General features: G+C 35.4%; 1 protein-coding gene across 1 annotated transcript in view; it reads right to left on the reverse strand.

Moving 5' to 3' along the window:
- The window catches only part of LOC148950454 (phenoloxidase-activating enzyme 1-like), an 86,270-nt gene that overhangs the window by 36,073 nt on the left and 25,604 nt on the right, over positions 1 to 24,593 (reverse strand). Inside the window, exons 2-3 of the mRNA XM_089091615.1 lie at positions 17,926 to 18,028; positions 14,419 to 14,606 (exon numbers count right to left, since the gene is read on the reverse strand). Of these exons, the coding sequence (XP_088947741.1) occupies positions 14,419 to 14,606; positions 17,926 to 18,028 (291 nt within the window). The remainder of the gene's footprint in view (positions 1 to 14,418; positions 14,607 to 17,925; positions 18,029 to 24,593) is intronic.

A 24,593-nucleotide genomic window follows, 5' to 3' on the forward strand; every position in this document is an offset into this window, starting at 1 on the left:
AGGACCCCCAGCGACTTTGTCCCCTTGGTCCACGCCTTCTTATTTGATATTCAAGGATACCCTGCGTATCTGAAGGCTGTTCCTCGATCTGACACTCGGGGAGGCGCTTGAGTTGCAAAAGGAAACACCTGAGAAGTTACTCAGGGCTCAGAAGCTACAAAATAACTTTGGTTTTCCAAATATGCGTTCGGAAAAAAAAGTTTTTGTCCCAGGTTTGGTCCCATTTGGCCCAACATAGTTTTATTTTTGCATTAGTTTATCCTTGCTCCAGAGACTTAGGGCTATAATTTACAGACTGATAAAACACGACAAGTTACACATTTACAGGCCCCTTATCACCCTCCCCCTCCAACAAAACGTGTGGTCTTTTTTAGCCCCAGCAGCAATTCTTAAAAGTTTCAAGCCAATAAAAAAAATCCTGGCCCTTGTTGACTGTATTTTCTGAGAGGAGATCGTATTGGCAAACTAGGATTTGCCTTTCAAACAGTTCGTGGTAACTAACTGCAAGTAAGGAGCTCAACAGTAACCGAGACTCTAAAAACGGAGTTTTGATACCAATAGATACATCAAAAGAATCACATTTTATTGCTTTAATGATTTCAAATATATAAGTTTCATCAAGTCTAGTCTTACCCATCAAAAATTACCCACCTGAGAAAATTTGCCTTATTTTCGAAAAAAGGGAGACAAGCCCCTAAACGTCATAGAACTTTAATGAAAATCACACCATCAGATTTAGCGTATCAGAAAACCCTACTATAGAAGTTTCAAGCTCCTATCTGCAAAAATTTGGAATTTTGCATTTTTTGCCAGAAGAAAGATCACGGATGCGTGTTTATTTGTTTTTTTTTCTTTTTCCCAGGGGTGATCGTATCGAACCAGTGGTCCTAGAATATCGAGGGAGGGCTCATTCGAACAGAAATTTGAAGTTTTAATGCCCTTTTTAAGTGACAAAAAAATGGAGGGCAACTAGGCCCCCTCCCATGCTCATTTTTTCTCAAGGTCACCCGATAAAAATTTCGAGATAGCCATTTTGTTAATATTGGTCGAAAAATACAATAACTGTGTCTTTGAGGAGGACTTAATTCCCGACAGTCCCCGGGGGAAGGTCTGCAAGTTATGAAATTTGCCCAATATCTACATATTATATTGGTTATTGAGAAGCATACAGAAGTTTTCAGGGGGGATTTTTCTGGTAGTGGGGGGAGGGGGGGGAGTTACGTGAGAGGATATTTCCATGAAGGAAATTTTCATAGGGAAGGGACATTGTTATGAAGGGGCGCCGGATTTCCCAAATTTATTTAAAAAACGATCAGAAATTAAATAATACAAAAAACGATTTTTTTCAACTGAAAGTAAGGAGCAACATAAAAATTTGAAACGAACAGAAATTATTACGTATATGAGTGGGTTGGCCCCCTAGTCATTACCTCACTCTTTACGCTAAAGTTTTTTTGTACTTTCATCAGAGCTATTTATTCTAATTAATGGCCATTGTGAATAAGGGGTCATTCTTATAGAATTGGAACAAAATTTGAACTTTAGGGTAAAGAGCGAGGTAATGACTAGGGAGCGAACCCCCTCTAATACGTAATAAAAATATACGAATATAGAAGTTCGTTACCTAAGTTAATTTGTAAGTTACGTCAGGACAAAATTTCGAGAAAGCCATTTAGCCAAAAAAAGGGAAAATTAATATACACATTTCGTTTTAATTATTCATGTACGATGAGCTAAAATCAAAGCTGCATTAATTAAAAAACGTTCAGAAATTAAACAAAAAAACAAGTTTTTTTTAGCTGAAAGTAAGGAGCGACATCAAAACTTAAAACAAACAGAAATTATTCTGTATATGAAAGGGGATGTCCCCTCCTCAACACCTCGCTCTTTAGGCTTAAGTTTGACTCTGTCTCACAACTTTATTTTTTTAAGCAATAAAAAGCTTTAGCGTAAAGAGTGAGGCGTTGAGGAGGGGACAGTCCCTTTCATATACGGAATAATTTTTTTTTGTTTTAAGTTTTAATGTCGCTCACCTTTTGAAAAGCTTAACTTTTGAAAAATTGTTTCTCTAGGGTAAGGTGTCATATTTGAGTGACTCCAGTGTTAATAGAGCAGAGATCAAAATTTCAAAGAAAGATGGTATGGTCTAAAGAAAAACAGTAAGAGCAGACCTAGTGCCTTCTCTTGAAATGGGCGTTCTCGCAGAGGAGGACTTTGGAGACATCGAGGGTCTATTATCCCTACCAACAGGATCTATAAAGGTGGGAGAGAGTATAGCTCTTCTTAGAAGATCAGGGAGGTGAAATTTCCGAGTTACAGCGGTAGATATCAACCTAGTATGAGACGATCACGTCCCACACAAAGAAATAAAACAGCCAACAACTTTTAAAAATAGTGTCCTTACTTTCAGCTAAATTTTTTTTTTTTTATGTAATTATACCAGGATCCACTTGGCTCCGGGACTTGCAGTTTTAAATTTCAATCCTTTCCAAAAAAATAGTTTTCTGCCCTTTTTTGGGCTCAATTTTCATGCAAATCAATTTTGTTCTTTTTTTGTGAATCCATGTCCCATTTTCCCAATAATTTTCAGATACAACTGTTATGCCAATCTAAAAAAGAAGACTATTTTTGGCCTATTATACCTGGCCCCTTCCCCTGCCTAGATTTTTTGTGCATTAGTGCACCTTCGGCCCAGAAACTTATTCTTGTAAATTTCAAGACGTTCAAAAAAATTACCATCCCTTTTCATGAAAACTAATGTACTTTTTTTTCTAGCATTTCCTGGGCATCGGGATCCTCTTGGCCCGAAGACCTTAGGATGGAATTTTAAGCCAATCAGAAAAAAACAGTTTTTTGCCCTTGTGAGCTCCATTTTTGGGTAACCAAGCCCTAAATCTAAATTTATTTACTGTTAGGCATCTCTTGGCCCAATGACATAAGCATGTACTGTTTCAAATTAATCTGAGATAACAAGGTTTTTGGCCCGCTTCAAAACCCCCAAGAAACGCTCCCTCTCCCCACAAAATGTCAGAAAAATAATGCGGCCTTTTTTGGAGCGGAATTCTTTTTGGAGGTGGATTTCGATCAGATGTATGGAGTCTTTGGGGATTGTGGGGGGCCAAGCACCAAAAAAAGAACTAGCACTTCTAATTCCCATTCAAATTGTCCCTCTCTGAAGCTTCTTAAACCACCCCTTCTATAAGAAGGTTCAGAAAAAGAAAAAATAATCATACATTACAGACAAATGACTTTTGACTAAGCAACATTGGAATTTTGCTTTCGATTGGCTACTCAACCTATAAAAAAAAAAAAAAAAAAAAAACTATTTTCCATAATAATATTGGCAATCAGATATTGATTAAAAAGTCTTATTTGATTTCTCTGACAACCATGTGTCCAAATAACGACGAAGATCACACTGCCTTTCCATCATAAGAACAACAGTAGGCAAAACTGTAGGGAATTTATCTAGGATAGTGAAATTTGTTAAAACCTTAAATGAATATTCCGGCTCCATATCCAAGAGCTGTCCTTAGCAAACGACATAAAAATAAAATAAATGTAAAATAAAATGCAAAATTCAAAACTAAAATAGTAAAATTAAAACAGTCCCATAATCATTACTTCAGTGAAGTTCAACCAGGACTGAAGATAAAACAACACGAAACATGGCAATAATACAAATCAAGAACCTTTTTTTAATGGGATTCTTTCTTATTTAGCGACTAACCTAAAAGGTTAGCCTATTAATTTTGTAATATAACTTGTGAAGTCATTTTTAATTAAATTTGGGCATAAAGCATTGAGTGAATACTCCCCTAAATCCCTAATTAAGGAAATATTATTCATTAGCTTAAGTTTAGTTTCTATTCCATCACAAACATATTTTTTAATACCCAAATCATTGCTGATAAGAGAGGTGTTTCACGAATCATTACGTGGTCGAATTTTTCAAAAACATGAATACTTAGAACAAAATGGAAAGAATTATGAACACTACCTGAATTTAAAGCCCTTGGCTACATCATCTTTATGCTGTTGCAGGCGTTTTTCTAAATTTGGTGGGTTCTGCCCACATAATAACTGCCATTGTAACAAGGTATTTGATAGACATGGTATTTGTTACTCTTCAGGGAGTAACTGGGGTATTATCTTTACCAGAGTTTCAGAAATTCATGATTTTTAAATTATAGTAAGCACTGCTTGCATCTTATTTTGTGTGCAATTTTTTTTCATTCGTAGTGTACATTACAATGTGAGGAAGACATATTAAATTTAAAGGTTTATTAGGAGCTTCACATGATAAATACTAAATAAAAAAAAGTTCTAAGATTTTAATGGAGTTTTTTTTTAGCCTATGACTAATAGCATTATAATTAAAAAGGATCGGATAACCATTTCAAAAAGTATATTTCTGATAAAATTTAATTATGCTGTGAAATCAGACTCGGGGCAAATGTTTAGATCACGATCAAAGAGAAAAGTTACAAGCCTCTTTTAACTTGTGGAAGGTGTTAGACTTAAAATGAAAATATCTATTGTTTTCGAAACATCTAGAAACGGTATTTTATTTGCATTTTCAATTTCTAGAGTAAAATGTAAATTTCTGTCACGTGTATTAAGGTGATTTAAAAAATCCATAAGTTCATCTTCCCCAAAATTCAACTGTGGCTCAAAGAGGGCCAAAAAGCCATCTACTGAAAAGTTTGAGATGCACAATCAATTTAAAATCAACATATGTTGAGCTTTTCAATTTCGGAGGTAATAATGGTACGCTTTGGCGCATTCGTTCCTAAATTTGAACGTACTTCATGCGAAATGAAGGATTAATATAAATATTTATTTTAAATGTTCACTTAAGTAAACTTGCTCATTTGAAAATAAAAAAAAATTATCAAATGAATCAAATAAAAGTCAAGAGCGACGTTAAAACTTAAAAGAAGCTAAAATAATTGAGCATATGGGGCCGTTGCTGCTTCCTGAACCTCTCAGTCTTTACATTAAAGTTTGACTTTTTATTCCCAATGCCTAAAGAACGACTGATCAAGCACAGGGACATTTGGAATGGTGTGAAACGTATTTTTCCCAACAACCCAAAAATAGAAGCACTTAATAATATGCATTTGCTTTAAACAATAAAATTTTCAGTTCAAGTGTTTCAAAAGGCAATCTGTAAACAAATACTTGCAATTACCCGTTTGCTATGTTTCTTGTACATATAACTGTCATAGCACTGTAAGACTTCACCGCAAAAGCGTAAAGAGGGAGAGGGGAGGTTAAAAAGGGGCAGCCACCTTTAAGTTGGGCAGTCAAACTTAGAAATAATTTATTAGACCACACTGCCTTTCCATTTACAGATTTTAACGAATGAAAAAAATAGAAAAATGTTTGTAATATTTTATAACAAAGCAGTGGAAAAAACAAAAAAAGCAACAAACTTTAAATAATAAAGAAAACCGAACATTTTGACTTTGCGTCCGTAAGCTCTTATCAACAAAAAAAAAAAAGAATTAAGCTAAATTTAACAAAACATATGAAGAAATGGAAAACAAAAAAGAAACAAGACTCACATCTTGATAACTTCCAATATCGCCATGCGAATAGCACGAATACGCACGATAGAATAACAGCTTAGGTTGTCTCTGGTACCGTTGGAGTTTGAAATACGGTGATATAAGAAGTTATTAAGATATTTCAAATTCCATCGGTACCAGAGACAACCTAAGCTGTTATTCTATCGTGCGTATTCGTGGTATTTGCATAGTGATATTGGAAGTTATTGAGGTGTGAGTTTTGTTTATTGTTTTTCTCTTTTGTGTTCCTTCTCTTCATGTGTTTTGTTTAATTTTGCTTAATTCTGTTTTTTGTTGATAAAGGCTTACGGACGTAAAGTCGAAATATTTAGATTTCTTTATTATTTAAAGTTTGTTGCTTTTTTTGTCCACTGCTTTGTTATAACATAATACAACTATTTTCTCTATTTTACCCTTTGTTTAACTCTGTCAAACTTCGAACGAATATAAATTATTACCAATGATTAAATGCAACCCAAAACGAACAGAATTTAGAAAAAATAATCACATCAAACATGAGAAACTCCTAAATATGAATAAATAAATCCTAAAAGGAACAAAATTAAAATGAACAGTGAAATCAATCTTAAAACGAGCATAAATTGCAACAAGCAGGATAAGAGGATGGGAAAATATTTTTTGGCCTTTTCTGACGCTTTATGGAGCCCCAATTTGTAAGAAACAACTATTTTGCTTCTATTAATTCTTCTTCATTGTGATTTCCTTGGCTCAAAGGACTTACGGATATAAGCATCGAAACGATTCGGAATAAGGTTTAGGTTTTTTTAGCCCATTGTATAGGGGGAGGGGGGCTTACTATGAAATGATTTGTATACATTAGGCTTTTCTTGGCCCAAAATCTCGCAGCTTTTAATTTCGAACTGATGAGAGACAACAAGTTTCTTTACGCTTTTCTTGACCCCCTAACCCTCCGCCCTGCCACGACGAAATGTGTGATCCTTTTGACCCCGAAAGGGATTCTTGAATGTTTCGAGAGAATCACATAGTCAAGATCAAACAGAACCCACTATTCACTTCTATAGCTTATGTTTACACAAGTGACAATTTGCATTAGTTACAGCCCTTGCCCCAGGATCTATGAAGGTTATGTCGTCCCCAGAGACGTGTTTATTAAGCAAATAAATTATCCTGTATAAGTGGTTAAATCAAAATTTTGGTCAACTGTCTTGGAAGGAGGGTTAGAGAGGGGCCAGGTAGCAGAAGAAGGCTTAGGATTGGGGGGGGGGCAAATTGACCTTCCATCACTTTTAACTCTTAAAAAGAGAACTAAAACTTTCAATATCCAATCGAAAGAGTCCAGTTTAAATTTTATACTGCTACTCATTAAATACAAAGTGGCTTGGAGAAAAAAGAGACAAGGAAAATGACGCGCGGAAGGCGCATAGCTCTTTACTTAGGCAGTGCTATATCGCTACTTCTGAAAATATTTATTCCTTTCTTCGATTTCAAGAGAGAATTTGTCATCTCTTATGTTATTGGTAAGTTATGCGGTGTGTTATGTTTTGATGTACGTATCTTAGTCGTAAGAAATATTCGTTCAGAGTTTTGAAATTCATTGTTTGACATAATATATTCCTGAAAGGACGGGTTACATAAATTTGGGGTAAAACCATTTGGCCCCATTTCGAAAACAGTCGATTTTAATTTCGATTTAAAATTTTTTAGAATCTCATATTAAAAAAAAAAAAAACACAAGATTACAGTTAATTTTTCTGCAAAAAGAAAACATGTAAACGACAAAATAATAAATTGGTTTATGTATCTAGAAGAAATAACACATATGTAGAGAAACATTATATGTATCGATGTTTCTAATATCTCATGCAGTTTGCAAATAAATCAGTTCCCTTTAGCTCAGTTCAATAACTTATTTCTTAAAAGAGCTAGAAAGTTTGGAAAGGTTTTTATTCTTTCACCTACGTAAGACATATAGCTTTATGTTTTATAACTGCGATTAACATGTGTTTGTCATGGTTGAGCTGATCAAATGTAGCCTACTACAGAATTTCTTTAATGTCAGCAAATTTTTTAAACCGCAAATAGTTTTTCTTAATAATTTAAAGTTTGGTGGAGTCAAGGTTAGTGCCTTATTCTCAACAAGGAAATACGAATTCCCAAAAATAAAGACCAGTTGGCAGCAATAAATAAGGAAAGATAAAAAATTTGCATATGAGGAAAAGGAGAAACGTTAAGGATACAACCAGTTTTATCTAAAAAAATTGTAGCAAAGTATTTTATAAAATATATTCAAACACCTTTCATATATACAAGCATAATAGGTCATTGCTTTCTTTGATTTTGCAAAATACCTTCAAACAAGCGTTCCATTGTTATAGAGTTTATGCAAAAAAAAACTGACTTGTTATATTTGTCTTTTGGTTAAAAGTTTAATTTATTTAGAAAGTGTGGAATAAAACCTTTAAAACAACAACAAGTAGCTTAAGTTATTTATTTAGTTTACTGTAGCAAAGTTTATAATTTTTGGAACCAGGTAATGACTCGGAAAAATCTGTGTAGGAAGATTAAAGCCCCTCATCTTGAGCAACAAGAAAAATCAGTTTTTGGCATGAGGAACTGTGATGTGACTCCCTTTTCTATTTATTCTTTTTTTTCTGTCACCACTAATGGGGCCCTGAGACTTCTTAGAAATATGGTTAGGGTTAATTGGAAAGTACATTACTATATCGAGCGCCTTTTCTAAAGTACCAAAAAAATGATAGTGAAATAAAATGCAATTTTTGACAAAATTGCATCTTCATATACGAGATAATACAACATGCGTATCTTTTGACAAGATAATACATCACGTACATATTTTGATAAGTTACTTCTCTGGGGAATAATTTCGTATTTTAGTGACTCCGCTGCCTTATGGTTACCCCAAGTGAGGAAGCATTATCAATAATCGCCAAGTGAGCAAGACCCCCCTGTGGTTCGTTCTTTACTAGATTCCTGCTAAATAGAAGCACAGGCTTTTTCCTGTGTGTTATACATATCATGGTTGACCTCTAAGGGGCAACCTGGTAAAGAACAAACCCTAGTATATAGTAACCTAAGATTTAGAAATGCGTTTGAAAAAAAATGTCATGTGAAGAAGAATTTCCATTTGAACCTGATCAAGGAATGGTAACTACTATTTTGATAAATGTTAATGATATTTTTTTTGCAAAAACAAACTTATGGGAATTCCGAAAAAAAGCAATTATTCTTATTAGCAATAACTCGTCTATATTTATAAACCAGCAGTTTCATTCCGATTTCGAGCAAGTTTCAATTAATTTACATTTACTTTCTGTCTAAGATAACGATCTAAATTATGCCTCCAATTTAGGTTACGATTAGTTAAACCAATCCTTAAATTATGGACACATAATTAATTTCTTCTTGAAAATAGCATAAAAATGTGCATATTGCCCATACAAATTCCAGGAGTTAATTTGGGAGCATGCCATTAACTAAAATTATTCTGTTGGAAAAATGTTCTTTTTTTTGCAAATCTGCATGGAAATGTTGATAAGTTTGGCTTTCCTCCAAGTTAATCCTGAATGGGTGCTCAAACACAGGGAGAACGAAATTCAAAGATCATTCTTCACAATACCTCAAGAATGGAAGGAAAAAATAAAATGCATTTGCTTTATACAATAAAATTTTTAGTTTAGACGTTCTGAAGGACAGTTGGGTATAACCCAACTGTCCTATATTTGCTGCACCCAAAAATGCTTTCAGTAAAGTGCTAGCAAAATTTTCACTAGCTAACACTACCTAGCAAAACCAGAAATAACAAAACACAGAGAAGAAGGTTTATAGGGGCAGTCCTCCTGTCCCTATACAGTGATTCAATGTTTCAATGCCATTTTTCCCTTTTATTTGGAAAAAACTAGTTTCTTATACAATCCATGAATAGGATATTCAATTTCTGGAGGCTTAGACAACAGGGAAGGAAAATTAAAAAAAAGAAATGTCCAGCAATCCCAGCTTAAGAAGTAAAACGATACTCTGGGGGGTAATATACCCTTTATGACCTTTATGAAACTATGCTTTAATGACCAACAAAAAATTAATGAAGGATTGATGCACAAAAAGGATAATGGAAATCTTCCAAGAAAAGGAAACAGATACTGAAAGAAAAAAAACTACGACATAAAATTATTAATCTTATCGCGTAGGCTTATTTCGCAATTGATGCTATTAGCCTAAATCAAGTATGCTCTAATTATAAACACGTTGGTTTTCTTGGGTTTTCTAAGAATGAATCTACATAGCTGGGAAAATATATTCCAACGGTCAAAGGGTCAAAGCACGTATATTGCCATGCTTAGGGCAAAAGGCGCATGTCAGTTTTGACATTTTTTTATTTATTTTTTTTTAATTCAAATTATCAAAGAGTTTACTAGCCTTTTCTGAATGAGAAAAACCTGATACTGATGACTATCATCAGTGATTTCTAAAGCACTATGCAAATACTTGTACAGTGGCTGCGGCAGATAATTTTATTAAAATATTGACTCCCTGAAAAGTGCGTTCATAAACATGCATCTTTTTCGCTACTCAGGGCTATATACTACTTGCCCCTTTTAAGTTTTCTTGAAATGGTGTTCCTTGAAGCAAGAGGCAATGGCTTGTTTCTAAGAAATACCCTCCCTAGAATAAAGCGTAATTTCAATACGAGATAGTCCTTGTCCTAGTTTCAGATAAAGCACTAGTTTTCAATAATCCTAGATACATATAGAAACATAATTAGTTGGTTTATTTGTACTAGTTTTATTGATTCATGTTACATAGCCTATGGAGTAATATTTTTTTTACATTTAAAGTTTCAGCTCCGCTCTTTACTTCCCTCGGAAAAACTTTGTTTTTTAAAATTAATCTTGGTTCGTTTTTCACTGAAATTTTATGTAGAAACAACGCTGCCATGATCTCTTTTATTTATGCGGAATAATGTATGTTCGCTTTAAGTTTTCAGGACACTCCTTAGTTTCAGTTGAAAACTTATTTTTTTTTTTAATAGTTTCTAATTATTACCGATCTAGGAGAGATAAGACACCTCTAGAAAATACTGCAAACAACCTTGACAGCTACGAAAAACTTTCAGTCTATAACATAAAGTTCATCATCCATACTTCCCAAAATAATACATGTTTTTCAGGAACGTTTGTTTTTCGATGAGTACAAAGCTGTTTTTACTCGGCCGACTTCGCTTGAAGAAGCCATAATGAAGACAGGGCTTTATAAATCACCTACTGATTAGCAGAAACTAGAAGGCTACTGTAACAAAAGAAAGCTATTTAAGGGCTCATTTAAAAGCTTATATTTATACCTAATCGCTCTTTATAAATTTGACTTGATAGTACATTCCCATAAAGTGCCCTTTCGGCTGTTTCCCCCATTTTTTAAATGAAAAAAGTATCTTTTCCAATAAAATGACATAAAAAAAGTGTTTTTAAAACCAAAGCAGGAGCAAAAATACTAAGGGGGCAAGAACGTCCTTTCCCCTCAATTACCGACGTTAGAACTAGCACACAGGCTTCATTGCAGAGTGAAGTTTAAAGGTTCTATTCAAAACTGTTGATCATTCAAGCTTAATTTTTGATAGATTTTCAGTTGAAAAGTTTTAGTTTTAGGTAATTTTTTCGCAATAATCTTTTACGTTTAAGATGAGTAGGCGATTTATGAAACTTACTAAGATGGTCTGGAGGGGGAACATATGTGAGGGGTATAATAAACCTCCGGTTAGGGGCTTTGGACCATAATTATTGCAATAGTATCGTTTTATAATTCCAAATTCTTTCACTTAAGAAGTGGTACCAAAAGTGCCGTTTTTAGTGTTATGTGGCACTTTTGGATAGTAAAATTGATAAAAAGCACGTAAATATGAATAATAGGTTTAAAACGAGCCTTCCCGGTATATGCTTTTAAAAATGTGTGCATCATATTTGCAAAAAAATTAGATTATCTGAAAAGTAATCGTATTTTTTTTTTAAACAAGATGTGTAATTCTTTGTTTTAATATCGAAATAGATTTCCTTTGTTTTTAAAAAAATTAAATTTAATAGCAATTAAAAATCACTAAAACAAAAGATATTGGACCTTTGAACTATGTTGAACAAAATTGCTATCTCAAAAATTTTGATGGAATGACTTTGGGGGGAGGGGGCTTGAAGGGAGGAGGGGGCTAGTTGACCTCCAATCTCTTTGGCCACTTAAAAGGGATACTTGCAAATGAAATTCCCTTTCGAATGAGCTATTACGCATCTTCCTATGATGCTCTGGCCACCCCCTAGCCCTGTTAGAAAAAAAGAAAGAATAAAAAACGAGAGACAGATCAGTGCTACCGATGCAAAAAAAAAGCGATTTTATTTCATTTTGATCTGACACCATTTTAATAGTCAATAATAGTCATCATTCCTCAATCAGTGTCAGGTGGCAATTTTTTTTCACTAGGTAGCTTTTTTCTAAGCGCGGTTTTTAACTTTTGGTTATTATGGGCTGTGGTTCGCTCTTTACAAGGTTGCAGCTACTGCTGCAACCATGATATTCAGTTTCTCCAAAAATGTTGTCAAAACTAAAATAAGCCTATATATTTCAAGCATCCACTGAAACAGGTCAGTTCTTTTAGTACATCATTACCTTTTTCATTACTATATGGCTCGTTTTTCAGTTTTCTCTATCAGTTTCACTTTATTTGAGAAAATTGGCTCCACCTTTGACCCCCCCCCCCCCTCCCACAGGATTTTGAAAAAATTACGTCATTAGTTGGCACCCAAAGTTCCATTTTTAGTGCCATTTGGAACTTGTTGAGGGTGGAATTTAAAGGAAGGACGTAAATATGAGCAATATCTTTTATATGAGCTTCTTAAAATCTGTCTAAGATACAAGCGACACCAACACGCCCAATAACAATACGTTCAAAAAAGTGAATTTCCTTGTTGTTCAAGGAGGGTGGCTATAATTTCCCTGTATAATGTTTTCGACCATGCTGATTCCAATGGTACACTTTGCATTTTGACCTGACGCCCTTTTCGAGGGTTTTCAGGCTTTTTTTTTTAAATCAGCATAAATTTCTTTTCGCAATAAACTTTTACTTTTAAGACGAATCGGAATAATAGTTACCATTCCTGAGTCAGTGTCAGGTGGAACTTATTTTTCACCTGACAGTTTTTTTCAAAACTTATATTTTAACTTTTGGTTACTATGGGATGTGCTTCGCTCTTTACTGAAAAACTTTACTGAAAATGACTGAAAAAAAACACCAAATACCGATACCGATATTCCCGATACGCTACACGCGAGACCAATACGCCCGATACCGATACGCGCGAAATCGATACGCCTGATACCACATACAGCCCTTCCTCAGGGAATATGGAGGGCCATATCATCATCAAAACCATACATATTGGACCTTTGAACTATGTTAAACAAAATGGCTATCTCAAAATTTTTATAGGACTAGGTTTGGTGGAGGGACCCTGTAGGGAGGGGGGCTATTTGCCCTCCAATCTTTTTTATCACTTAAAAAGGGTACTAGAAAATTTAATTTCCATTCTAATGAGCAATTAAACACCTTTCTATGATATTCGGGTCATTCTTTAGCCCTGGTGAAAAAAAAAGAAAAAAAGGAGACATCAGTGCTACCTATGCAAAAAAGTGATTGTTCAATGTGGGGGACTGTAATTATCCTACAAAAGGTTTTAAACCATGCTGATTGCAATGGTATACTTTTCATTTTGATCTGACGCCGTTTTCAAGGGGTTTCAGGCTCTTTTTTAAAATCACCATAAATTCCTTTTCGCAATAAACTTCTACTTTTATGACCAAGCGAAACAATAGTTACCATTCCTGATTCAGTGTCAGATGGCAATTTTTTTTCACAAGACATTTTTTTTTCAAAAACACTTTTTTTAACTTTTGGTTACTATGGGCTGTTGTTCGCTCTTTTTTAGGTTGCAGCTGCCGCTGCAACCATGATTTGGAAATTGCTGATGGTGAAATTTATAGGAAGGAAGGACGTATATATGAGCAATATCTTTTATATGATTTAGTTTGTCTAAGATACAGGCGATACACAAATACCCAATAACAATATGCCCATACTGATACACGTGATATCGATACGTCCGATACCGATACAGCGTACAGCCCTCTCCCCAGGAACTATGGAGGGTCATTTCATCATTAAAACCATAGATTAGTGACCTTTGAACCCTTTTGAATAAAATGCCTATCTCAAAATTTTGATTGGATGAATTTGGGAGGAGGGGGCCTGTAGGGATGGGGCGGCTATTTGCCCTAAAATCTTTTCGGTCACTTAAAAAGGGCACTTCAAAAATTTAATTCTCTTTCGAATGAGCTATTACACATCTCTCTATGATGTTCTGGTCATTTGCTAGCCCTGGTGAAAAAAAAGAAAAAAGGGACACAGAATAGTGCTACCGATGCAAAAAAGCGATTTTCTTTGTTGTTAAAGGGGGTGGGCTGTAATTTCTATGTAAAAGGTTTTCGACCATGCTGATTCCAATGGTACATTTTTCATTTTGATCTGACGCAATTTTCGAGGAGTTTCGGGCTCTTATTCAAAATCACCATAAATTTCTTTTTGCAATAAACTTTTGCTTTTAAGAATAACCGAAACAATAGTTATCATTCCTGATTCAGTGTCAGTGTCAGATTTTTCGGTCTGGAGTAATTGTTGTTCTAGTGAAACTTGCCGTTGACTTATTTTTTCGTTTAAGAGATTGTTTATCTAGCACCAGCCTAACAAGGAATAGACTAGTTACCATGGGATATTTTTTTATTTTAAAAAATCTTTTCAATTTTTACCTACCTGTAATTTCAACTGGGTCTTCTAGCCTAAGAAGTGCAATGTCATTTTGCAGTAGCGGTTTATTGTAATCTTTATGGGGTATCATCTTCTGTACATTGACATCCTTAACCCTGTCAATGCAAAATGGGAAGTTTCCAGGGCAATCCGGGTTGCTAGACTCATTGTATTCACCAAAGCGAACAGCAACACTGCAAGGAAATTGGAGTTCTCATAAAGATATATAGCAGAATTTAAATCCACGAAATCAAGAAATGAGTGCTACAGTCACCCATACTCCAAACGAGAATTTTGCCATCGTATTTCCCCACAACTTATTCTTTTGCTTATGGATTTACAAACTTATTTTGATTATTCGTAAGAAAGACAAAAAGAAGTTCGACACCTGTTCCAAAATTTCACCAAGATTCCCAGATTCTGTTTTTACTTTAGTCCCCCTCGTTTCTGTATATATTTTTTTTTCTGGTGTGATCTTGGGCAGTCAAACGCAATAGAATTTAATATTACTTATTCTCTAGGCTAGTGGTTCTCAGACTGTGGTACGCGTACGCCTTGGGGGTACGCAAAAATTTTAGCGGGTACGTGGCCGGCCAACAAAGAAATAAAACAACCCTTTAGCTCTAGGACTGGCAATTTTATTTATATTTTAGCAATAGTTTACTTAGTACCGGTAACTGAGAAGGGGTATCTAAAATGTTTTGTGAATAAAAAGGGGTACAGTGTCTAAATTAGTTTGAGAACCACTGCTCAAGGCAGTACCACTATCAAGCCCACATTCTCTTTTTCAAGTCCACTCTGTTCAATGCTTCGCTCCGCCCCCCCCTCTGATGAAGTTCCTGAGTTCTTCAAATCTTTTCAAGCAATTAATAACAATAAAAAAAAAAAAAAAAAAAAAAAAAAAAAAAAAAAAAAAATTTGCTCAACATATCCCTCAACATTCCCCAAAATTTTGAGTCAATGCCCTTAGACTTTTTTGACTTATCCGGAATTTGACATTCCTCCCTTTTCTAATGATAAATTCCGCCTGTAAAAATGGACAAATTACACAATTTACATTCCTTGCCCTAGGGGCTAAGGGGGCATGGCACCCCCAGAGGTTTAGCTGTTAGGCGTTGTGACTATTTCAAATAAAATTTATTTTTAGGATCTCTATCAGCGTTAAGAGAATCTAAAATGGCAAGAAGGGGAAGGACGGTTGCCCTTCGTTCCTTTTTCAACACACCTCTAAAGTTTCAACTTAGCACCCTTAGCCGTTCCTTAGATATTGCTGTTGTATCCTTTTGAAAACCCTCCTGCATATAGTATGTTTTGAATTTATTTGATATTTCTTCCAACATTTTCTAAAAGTTTTACCTTAATATTACTAGTTTTTTTAGAGACTCAGGACCAAACATCCCACCTTTTCCCAATAACCAACCTTGTATCCAAAACAATGGGAAACTTACATAACTAACAACACTTGCCCCAGGGGTTCTGGGGATTAAGAAATCCCCAGAGGTACAATTATTTGACTTTATCGACTAGTCTGAAAAGGACAGCTCTTCCAAAATTCTGATCGGATATCTTTCAAGTATGGCAGCTTAAAATAAAATGGGGAGGGGACTGGTTGCCCTCCGACCACATTTTAACATCTTCTTCAACATGCTCTGAAAATTTAAACTTAAGACTAATTAAGCCACTCAGCTGTTCTTGTGATATTGCAGGTACACCTTTTTGGGTAAACAGGATAATGTAAACAATGGGCAAATTGCATAATTTAAAATCCTTGCCCCGGGGCTATTGGGGTATGGTATTCGTTGAAGTACAGCTATTAGACCTTTTGACTAGTTTGAACAAAACGGCAATTCCAAAATTCCAATCAGTGTTGATCAGTGTTTGAGAAAGCACAAAATCGACGCAAAAAAACAGGAATAGAAACAGGAATATCAGGATAATCCTTGAATGGCCAGAACAAAATAAAAGAATAATGCCTAAAGCTCTTAATTTTCTTTTACCTACCAAGTAATCGATAAATTTTACGAAACGGTTATATCCCTCTAAAAACTCAAGAAAGCTTAATTCCGTAATTTGCAGCTTGAATAAATTTTCAACCTGGAAGGGATCCCTGCCGCCACTGGCTGAGGGAAAGAACTGCGGCTCTAACCGATGTGTCATGATTATTTGATTTCACAACGTCCAGGGAGTAAAAAAAATAGTTGTTACATGCATAATATCCTGCTATGCGTTTTAATGTGCATATATATGTCTGAAACCAAGAGATTTTAAATTTTAGTTACTTTTTTGGCTCCGCCCTGTATAATTCCGGTTTGTTTTCTACCCTTGTGTTTTCATGATGTGTTTCTCCTCTTTCCATTGATTCGATTCTTTGCAAATCAAGACTATTTTTTTTTAGTTTTCACTGTGGCATCAAGGCCACTTGTTTCCACCTTAGCATCTTTTAAGCCACTCCACAAGGGCACCGACTTCTGATGATTCGCTCTTAAACCCTTCCCCTCCCCTGTTGTTTCTAAGGTGTTTCAAAAATCCTAATTCATTTCAACAAACATTTATTGATGAACATTTTCTGATGGAATTTTCCGTACTTTCTTTACAAGGAGACGAAAATATTTCTTGTTGACCTCGCTCAAACAAATCACCTCTGCCAAGGGGCTTGTAAACTGGGTGATTTATCGAAATTTCCATTCCTTTAATGACATCGATCCAGCGACCAGTTGACGCACGGAAAAAAATTGCCGAAGAAATAATTCTCCTTAATAAACAATAATATTAGCGGTTTATCAGCCAGTTGCACACACAAGAAATCTGTAGGTCGATGTTCTCTGTGAATAATTGATATTTTTTGCGATTTCTCCTATATGTTTCTTATATTGAACATTCAATTCACCTTTTTTTTTAAGTTTATTCCCACTCTCCCCAAAAGAAAAAGCCATGTGTTTGTACCTGATATCATGGACACTGTGGGTGCCATACATCTTTTTACAACGACTCATATTTCTTGGTACTTAAAAACTTTGGAGCAAAAGCTAGTTTTGTTACTCGACAAAAGGCACAATTTTACCCAAATAGGCCACTCAGCTGATTTTCTTTCTTTTTTTTACCTTGGGCTAAAATTACGAAACTGTGTTTTGCTTCCTTTTCAGAGAATCTTACCAGTTTTTAATGAATTTTGTATTTTCAGCTTTTGGTAAACATTGACAGCTAGAATAACCTTTAATGAGTTCCCTCCCCCCCCCCTCCCAAAAAAACTTAAACCTCAAGAAATGAAGTTTTCTTGAGAGCCTGCATTGAATTAAAAATTAATTGAGCAGTTTAAAAAAAAATCAGAAGTAGTTTGATATAAAACGAAAGTTTAAATAATATCTGAAGATTCGATTTTCTACTAGACAGTAGAAAAAGATTGTGATTCATCAATGAATCACATTTGTAGTGATCAATACAATAATGTCAAAATACAACTAGGATTGCTATTAATTCTATAAAAAAACACAAAAATTAAGTAAGAACACATACAGTTTGCTTCCGTCCTTAGGAATACAATGAGCCGCAGTTAACACATATCTTTCGCTGATCATCGCTCCACCGCATCTAAAGCTCACTTCATCTTTCTTGTCATCTAGAATGATTATAAAATTTATGATTGATGGGGAAATTTTTAAAGTAGTTGTGCTAATGACAGCCTAAACTCTATAAAACGGAACTCAGATGAAAACTATATACACAAACGAACCTGGTGATTCCAATTATGTAAAATCGCTTAAATTTCCAATTGACCAAACGAGAAAACTCAAGACAAAGAAGAAAAACGCGCTGGTACTGTTCTATTAGCTCCAATCCACGCGATACATTGTACAGGGAAGATGCTAGTTAAACTGGTTTTTTCAACGGTGATTTCCTATGCTGAGGATTGCAAACAAGGATTTATCACCTCGTTTACAATATTGAAACTTTAGTTTTTTGGGGTTTAGGGAGGGAAAGGTACCTAGGTTAGGTTACGTATTTAACGTCTGCTTTACCCCCCACCCCCCTAAAGTGCAAACATATAGCGCAAATTTGTTTCTAAACTATTATATTTTCATCATATTTTGTTTTATTTCAGTAACATTAACCAAACTTCACTTCTCGCGTGGATTCGAGCTAATAGAACAGTACCAACACGGTAATTCAAAATCCTTGAAAAAAAAAATTGGGACTGAGGCTTCCACTCAACCGTCTTAAGAGCAAAAAGAAGTATAAAAGTAGATAGAATTCAACATCACTGTATAAAAAGAAAAATCATAAAATAAAAATAAAAAGGAAGGGACTCTTCCTCAAGAAACGGCCTCTTCTCTTCTATTTTGTGTTCGTGAGATTCATCGTTTCATACTGTCCCTTGGACTTTTATATCTCTGTGCCAAATTATGGGTACATGTAAATGTGTGTTTTTATTCATTATTGCCTGCAGCACTTGGTTTTTGAACCGGTTTTCGGCTCAGTTTTGGATAAGTAATTACTACAAGGGGATAGTTTGTCTCCTTTTTTGTGTGTGCGTATTTCTGTGTATTTTAGTGTTGTTTTTTCCCTTGCATTCTCCGCCATTGAGTCTTGTGGAGTGAATATCCCCAGTTCTTGTGGGGTGGTTTGTCTTTTAGTGTTGAATTAATTGTTCAGTAAATTTGTCTATTTGTCTATTATTACTTGTCAATGAAAAAAAGCTGTTGACATAGGCAATTGTTTTTTAGCTCCATTTAGCCGATTTTATTAATTTGAGTTTACAAAGAATTACTATCTGTGGTGCATCCTGTCCGTGTTGATTATGGATGGTTGGGTATCAGCTATTGAGGTGGAAATTGAACTGCTGATAGCATACCCATCAATGAAATCTTTCATTGGGTAGTTGGCTTGATAGATCCTGAAGACTCAGCACGATTTTAGCTCTTTCAGTTTCTAAATCTTCTAACTTTCAGTAAACTTTCTGGTAAAAATAGAAGGAGGAGGGTGTAGGCAGTGGAGAATGTCTTCCTAATCTCCTTTAATTCTAAGAAATACTATGGGACTAAGTTGAGGGGGATGGCCTTCCTCTCAATCCCCCTGGGTTTATTCTAAAGCTGAGATTCTTTCCTAAATTTTTCCAGAACGAACGCTTTGTCTAAAACAAGGGTAATGGAAATCAGATCTAAACATGTTTTGTAATGCTTCGCGAGTAGCAGGGTTTATCACACCACATCAGAGGAAACGCTATAGCGTTGCCAATAGTAAAGGCCATACAGCTCCAATGTTTTATTATTATTTATTTATTTTTTTTTCCCCAGGGGCACTTCATATGGTCGTCATATAAACTTCAAAGAGGGCTCATTTGATTGGAAATTGAAAGTTCTTGTGCTCCTTTTAAGGGTCAAAGCTATTGGAAGGCAACCAACACCCCTTCCACGCCCACCAATTCCGCAAACACATCCAATCAAAATTTAGAGATGGCCGTTTTATTCAAAGTAGTTGATTTTTAGATGGAAAATATGATTTTGCGGTGGACACTCCCCCACAGCCCTCAGAGCAAGGGTTGAAAGCTATGTCCTGGGGACAAATGAGGCTTTTGTAGAAAGTTTTGTGGTAAAAACTTCAAAAGGGGCTCATTCGATTCCAAATTCAAAGGGCTCGTGCCCTTTTTAATAGTCGAAAGTGATTGGAAGGCAACTAACCCCCCTCTCACGCCCACCTTTTCCCCAAACACATCCAATCAAAATTTTGAGATAGCCATTTTGTTCAACGTAGTTGAAAATTCAGAAAATTTAGTCTTTGAGGATAACAACCCCCCCCCAGCACTCATGGCAAGGTTTGTAAGTCATCCCCTGGGGACATATAAGGTTTTTATAGAAAGCATTGTCGTAGAAACTTCAGAAAGAGCCCATTCGATTTGAAATTTAAATGGCTAGTTCCCTTTTTAATAGTCGAAAGGGACTGGAAGGCAACTAACACCCCTTCCACGCCAACCATTTCCTCAAACACATCCAATCAACATTTTGATTTAGCCATTTTGTTTAACGTAGTTCCGAAGTTCTGGACAACGTAAGTTCTGGAAATTAAACATTTGAGCAGGACACTCCCCCCACAGTCTTCAGGGCTAGGGTTACAAGTCATGCCCTGAGGGCATATATGGTTCTTATGGTAGGAATGCTCGTAAAAACTTCAGATAGGGCTCATTTGATTGGAAATTGAAAGTTCTAGCTCACTTTTTAAGCGTCAAAAGATATCGGAGGGTAACCAGCTCACCCCCAAACCCTTTTTCCCAAATGCATCCGATAAAAAATTTGAGATAGCTACTTTGTTAAAATAGTTCAAAGATCATATAACAAAAATTCCAGTGTTGCCACAACCCCCAAAGGCCCGGGGGCAGGCTTTGTAAGTTATGCCCTTGGGGAAGATATGGGTCTTATGGAAGGGATGCTCTTACTAATTTCAAAGAGTGCTTACATGATGGAAAATCGAAAGTTTAAGTTCACTTTTTAGGAATCAAAAGAGATTAGAGAGAACTCCCCCCCTCCACGCTCCTTTTCCCTCAAACCCATCCGATAAGAACTTTGAGATAGTCATTTTTTTTAAATAGTTCAAAGACCATATAAGGAAAACTCCGGGGAAGACACTGCCCCCCAGGGCGCAAGGGTAGGCGTTGTAAGTTGTGCCCTGGGGGAACATATGGTTCTTATTGAAGGGATGCTCATAAAAACTTCAAAGGGCTCATCTGATAGAAAATTTGAGGTAGCCATTGCATCAGATATAATTATTATGGAAGGGATGCTCGTATAAACTTTAAAAAGAGCTTATTTGATTTGTAATTGAAAGTTCTAGTTCTCTTTCTTCAAGTCAAGTGATCAAAGCGAAACTAGCCCCCCCCCCCCGCCCCGCCCTTTTCCCCCAGATGCATTAGATAAAAATTTTGAGATAGACATTTTGTTAGAAATAGTTCAAGGTTCAGATTAAAAAAAAATACCGGTGTCGACACAGCCCCAAAGAGCCAGGGGCAGGCGATGTAAGCTCTGACCCGGGGGCATATAAGGTGCCTATGGAAGGGACGCTCGTATAAACTTCAAAGAGGGCTTATTAGATTGGTAATTAAAAGTTCTAGTTCGCTTTTTACAAGTCAAAAGTGATCGAAGGGGAGCTAGCCTCCTCCCCCACCCCTTTTCCCCCAAATGCATCAGATAGAAATTTGGAGATAGACATTTTGTTAGAAATAGTTCAAAGTTCAGATTAAAAAAACATCGGTGTCGACACAGCCTCGCAGAGCCTGGAGGCTGACATTGTAAGTATTGCTCGGGGGGTTTATGGTTGTTATGGAAGGGATGCTCGTATAAACTTCATAGAGGGCTCATTTGATTGGAAAATGAAACTTATAGTTCACTTTTCAAGAGTAAATAGGGATCAGAGGGCAGCTAGTCGCCCCCCACGTCCCTTTCCACCCCTATTTGCCTCAAAATTTTTTTTAAGTTGGTCATTTTTTTAATAATAGTTCGAGGGTCAGATAACAAAATTTCCTGTGTCGACACATCCCTCTAGGGCCCGAGGACATGTGTTGTAAGTTATGCCCTGGGGGTTTATGGTTCTTATGGAAGGGATGTTCGTATAAACTTCAGAGAGGGCTCATTTGTTTGGAAAGTGAAATTTCTAGTTCACTTTTTAAGAGTCAAAAGAAATTGGAGGGCAACAACCCTCCCCCCCCCACCACACCATTTTCCCCAAATGCATCAAATAAAAATTTTGCGATAGCCCTTTTGTTAAAAACAGTTGAAAGGTTAGATAACAAAAACTCTGGTGTCGACAAAACCCCCAGGGTCCTGGGACAGGCGTTGTAAGTTATACCCTCGGGGCATTTATGGTTCTTAAGGAAGGGATGGTCGTAAAAACTTCAAAGAGGGCTCATTTGTTTGGAAAGTGCAAGTTTTAATTCACTTTTTAACATTCAAAAGAGATCGGAGGGCAACTAGCCTCCCCCCCTTCCACGCCCTTTTCCCCAAATGCGTCAAACAAAAAACTTAATGCATAAATAAAATCAAATCAAATAAAAAATAATTCAAACATCAGATGTTTAAACTTCTAGGTTAACGCAACCCCCCAGTGTCCGGGGAAAGGCGTTGTAATTTATGCCCTGGGGGCATATATGGTTTTCTAGAAGGGATGATCGTATAAACTTAAGAGAGGGCTCATTTGATTGAAAACAGAAAGTTTTAGTTCACTTTTAAAGAGTCAAAAGAGACCAAAGGTTAATTAGCCCCCCCCCCCACGCCCTTTTTCCCCAAACCCATCCGATAAAAATTTTGAGATAGCCATTTTGTTAAAAAATAGTTCAAATATCAGATAGTAAAAACTCCGAGGTTGACACAAACCCCTTTTTTCACTTTGATATTGTTACTTTGATACCATTTTTGATACTTTGATGAGCATTTGATTTTTTTTATTTTTTTAAGTTTTATTTTGAAATAAGGAATTTTTAAAAACTTGTCACTTTTTGAAATCAAAAACGAACAAAAATTAATTAAAAAAAAACTTTCCGAAATATAAATTTTTCAAAGAAAAGCAAAGGCCATTTTAAACTTAAGCTCAGTAGATACAAGTCCCTTTTAAAATTCCAACTCAAAACGGCCAAAATTACTATTAAAGAATAAATGAAAGCCAAAACGAACAGAAATTAAATAAAAAATCATAGCAAAAACATACAACAAGTAATAATATAAATGAATAAATAGATCTTAAAGCGAGTAATGCTTAGATTGAATATCAAAATCAAGGTTAAAACGAAAAAAATATTTTTCTATTGAAGCATAAATTGAACTTACAACGAACAGAAATTAAATAAACAATCAATGCAAACAAACATACAATAGATATTAATGTAAATTAATAAATAAATCTTAGAACGAGTGAAACTTAAATTGAATATGCAAATCAAGCTTGAAACGAACAAAAATCACTACAAACAAGAGCTTGGGTATCACCTCCCTCTCTCACTGTAAAAGTCTAAATCCAACTGCGTCATTGGTGCTTTACTTAAAACTATATGCGTCTTGAGCAGTCTTGGAAAGTATAAACAACATCAAATTAAATATTTGATGCATAATGATATTAATTGTTGAAAGATCCATCCGTTCAAGAATTTATTTCACTACAATTTTATTTTTATTTTCAATGCTGTAAGAACTTGAAAAGAAAATATTTGTAATATAATTTGTTTTCAGTTAAGCACCAATGACGCAGAAGGCTTTTGGTTTTTATTTACAGTTAAGGAAAGAGGTAGTATCCAAACACTTGTTCGTAGTGAAACCATATTCGTCTTGAACAACTTTAAAAAGAGCTAATATATTAAACTTAATGTTTGGTGTGTAATGATATTAATTGCTGAAAGCTCATCAGTTCAAAATGTTACCATAATTTTAATGTTTATTTTCAAGATTAAGTACAAAACAAAATATTTGCCATAAAATAGGTTTTCATTAAAGCGCCAATGAAAGAGTAGGTTTTAGACTTTTACAGTGAGAGAGGGAGGTGATACCCAAGCCCTTGTTTGTAGTGATTTTTGTTCATTTCTAGCTTGATTTGAATATTCAGTTTAAGCTTTACTTGTTTTAAGATTTATTTATTAATTTACATTTATATCTATTGCATGTTTGTTTGCATTGATTGTTTATTTAATATCTGTTCGTTTTAAGTTTCATGTTAAACTTGGATATGAATATTTATCTGTGAAAGAATATCTGTCGGCACCTCGGTGCTGTCTAAAATGCCGTTCGCCAGACCATAAAGTAGCTGATTGTGCAAGTTTGGTTGCAAAGTGTGCATGCTGTGCGGGCCCTCATATTTCCCCCAAGGATTCTCCCTGCCAGCTTGATGCAAGATGTGCCAATTGTGGTGAAAATCATGCCTCCTTTAGTCTTAGATGCCAACTGCTGAGAGATATCATTTCCAAGAAGAAATGATTGTGCCTGTTTTAATTGTATTGCTTAACATAAAGGGTAGGCTATTCGTTTAAAGGACCATATCATTGATGAATTGTGTGACCAGTTTGACATAGTAAGCCTTCAAGAACACCTCCTGACTTCTACTAGTATTAACGTGTTGAAAAGCGGTTGTAATCATTCGGTTTTTACAACTAATGCTGAGGTCACTTTTGGTAGACCTTCTGGAGGCCTCGCGTGCATTGTTAAGAATAACCT

The sequence above is a fragment of the Artemia sp. Qi Xiang Cuo genome, chromosome 7 (assembly GCF_049724085.1).
Source record: "Artemia sp. Qi Xiang Cuo chromosome 7, ASM4972408v1, whole genome shotgun sequence".
Taxonomy (NCBI): Eukaryota; Metazoa; Arthropoda; class Branchiopoda; order Anostraca; family Artemiidae; genus Artemia; species Artemia sp. Qi Xiang Cuo.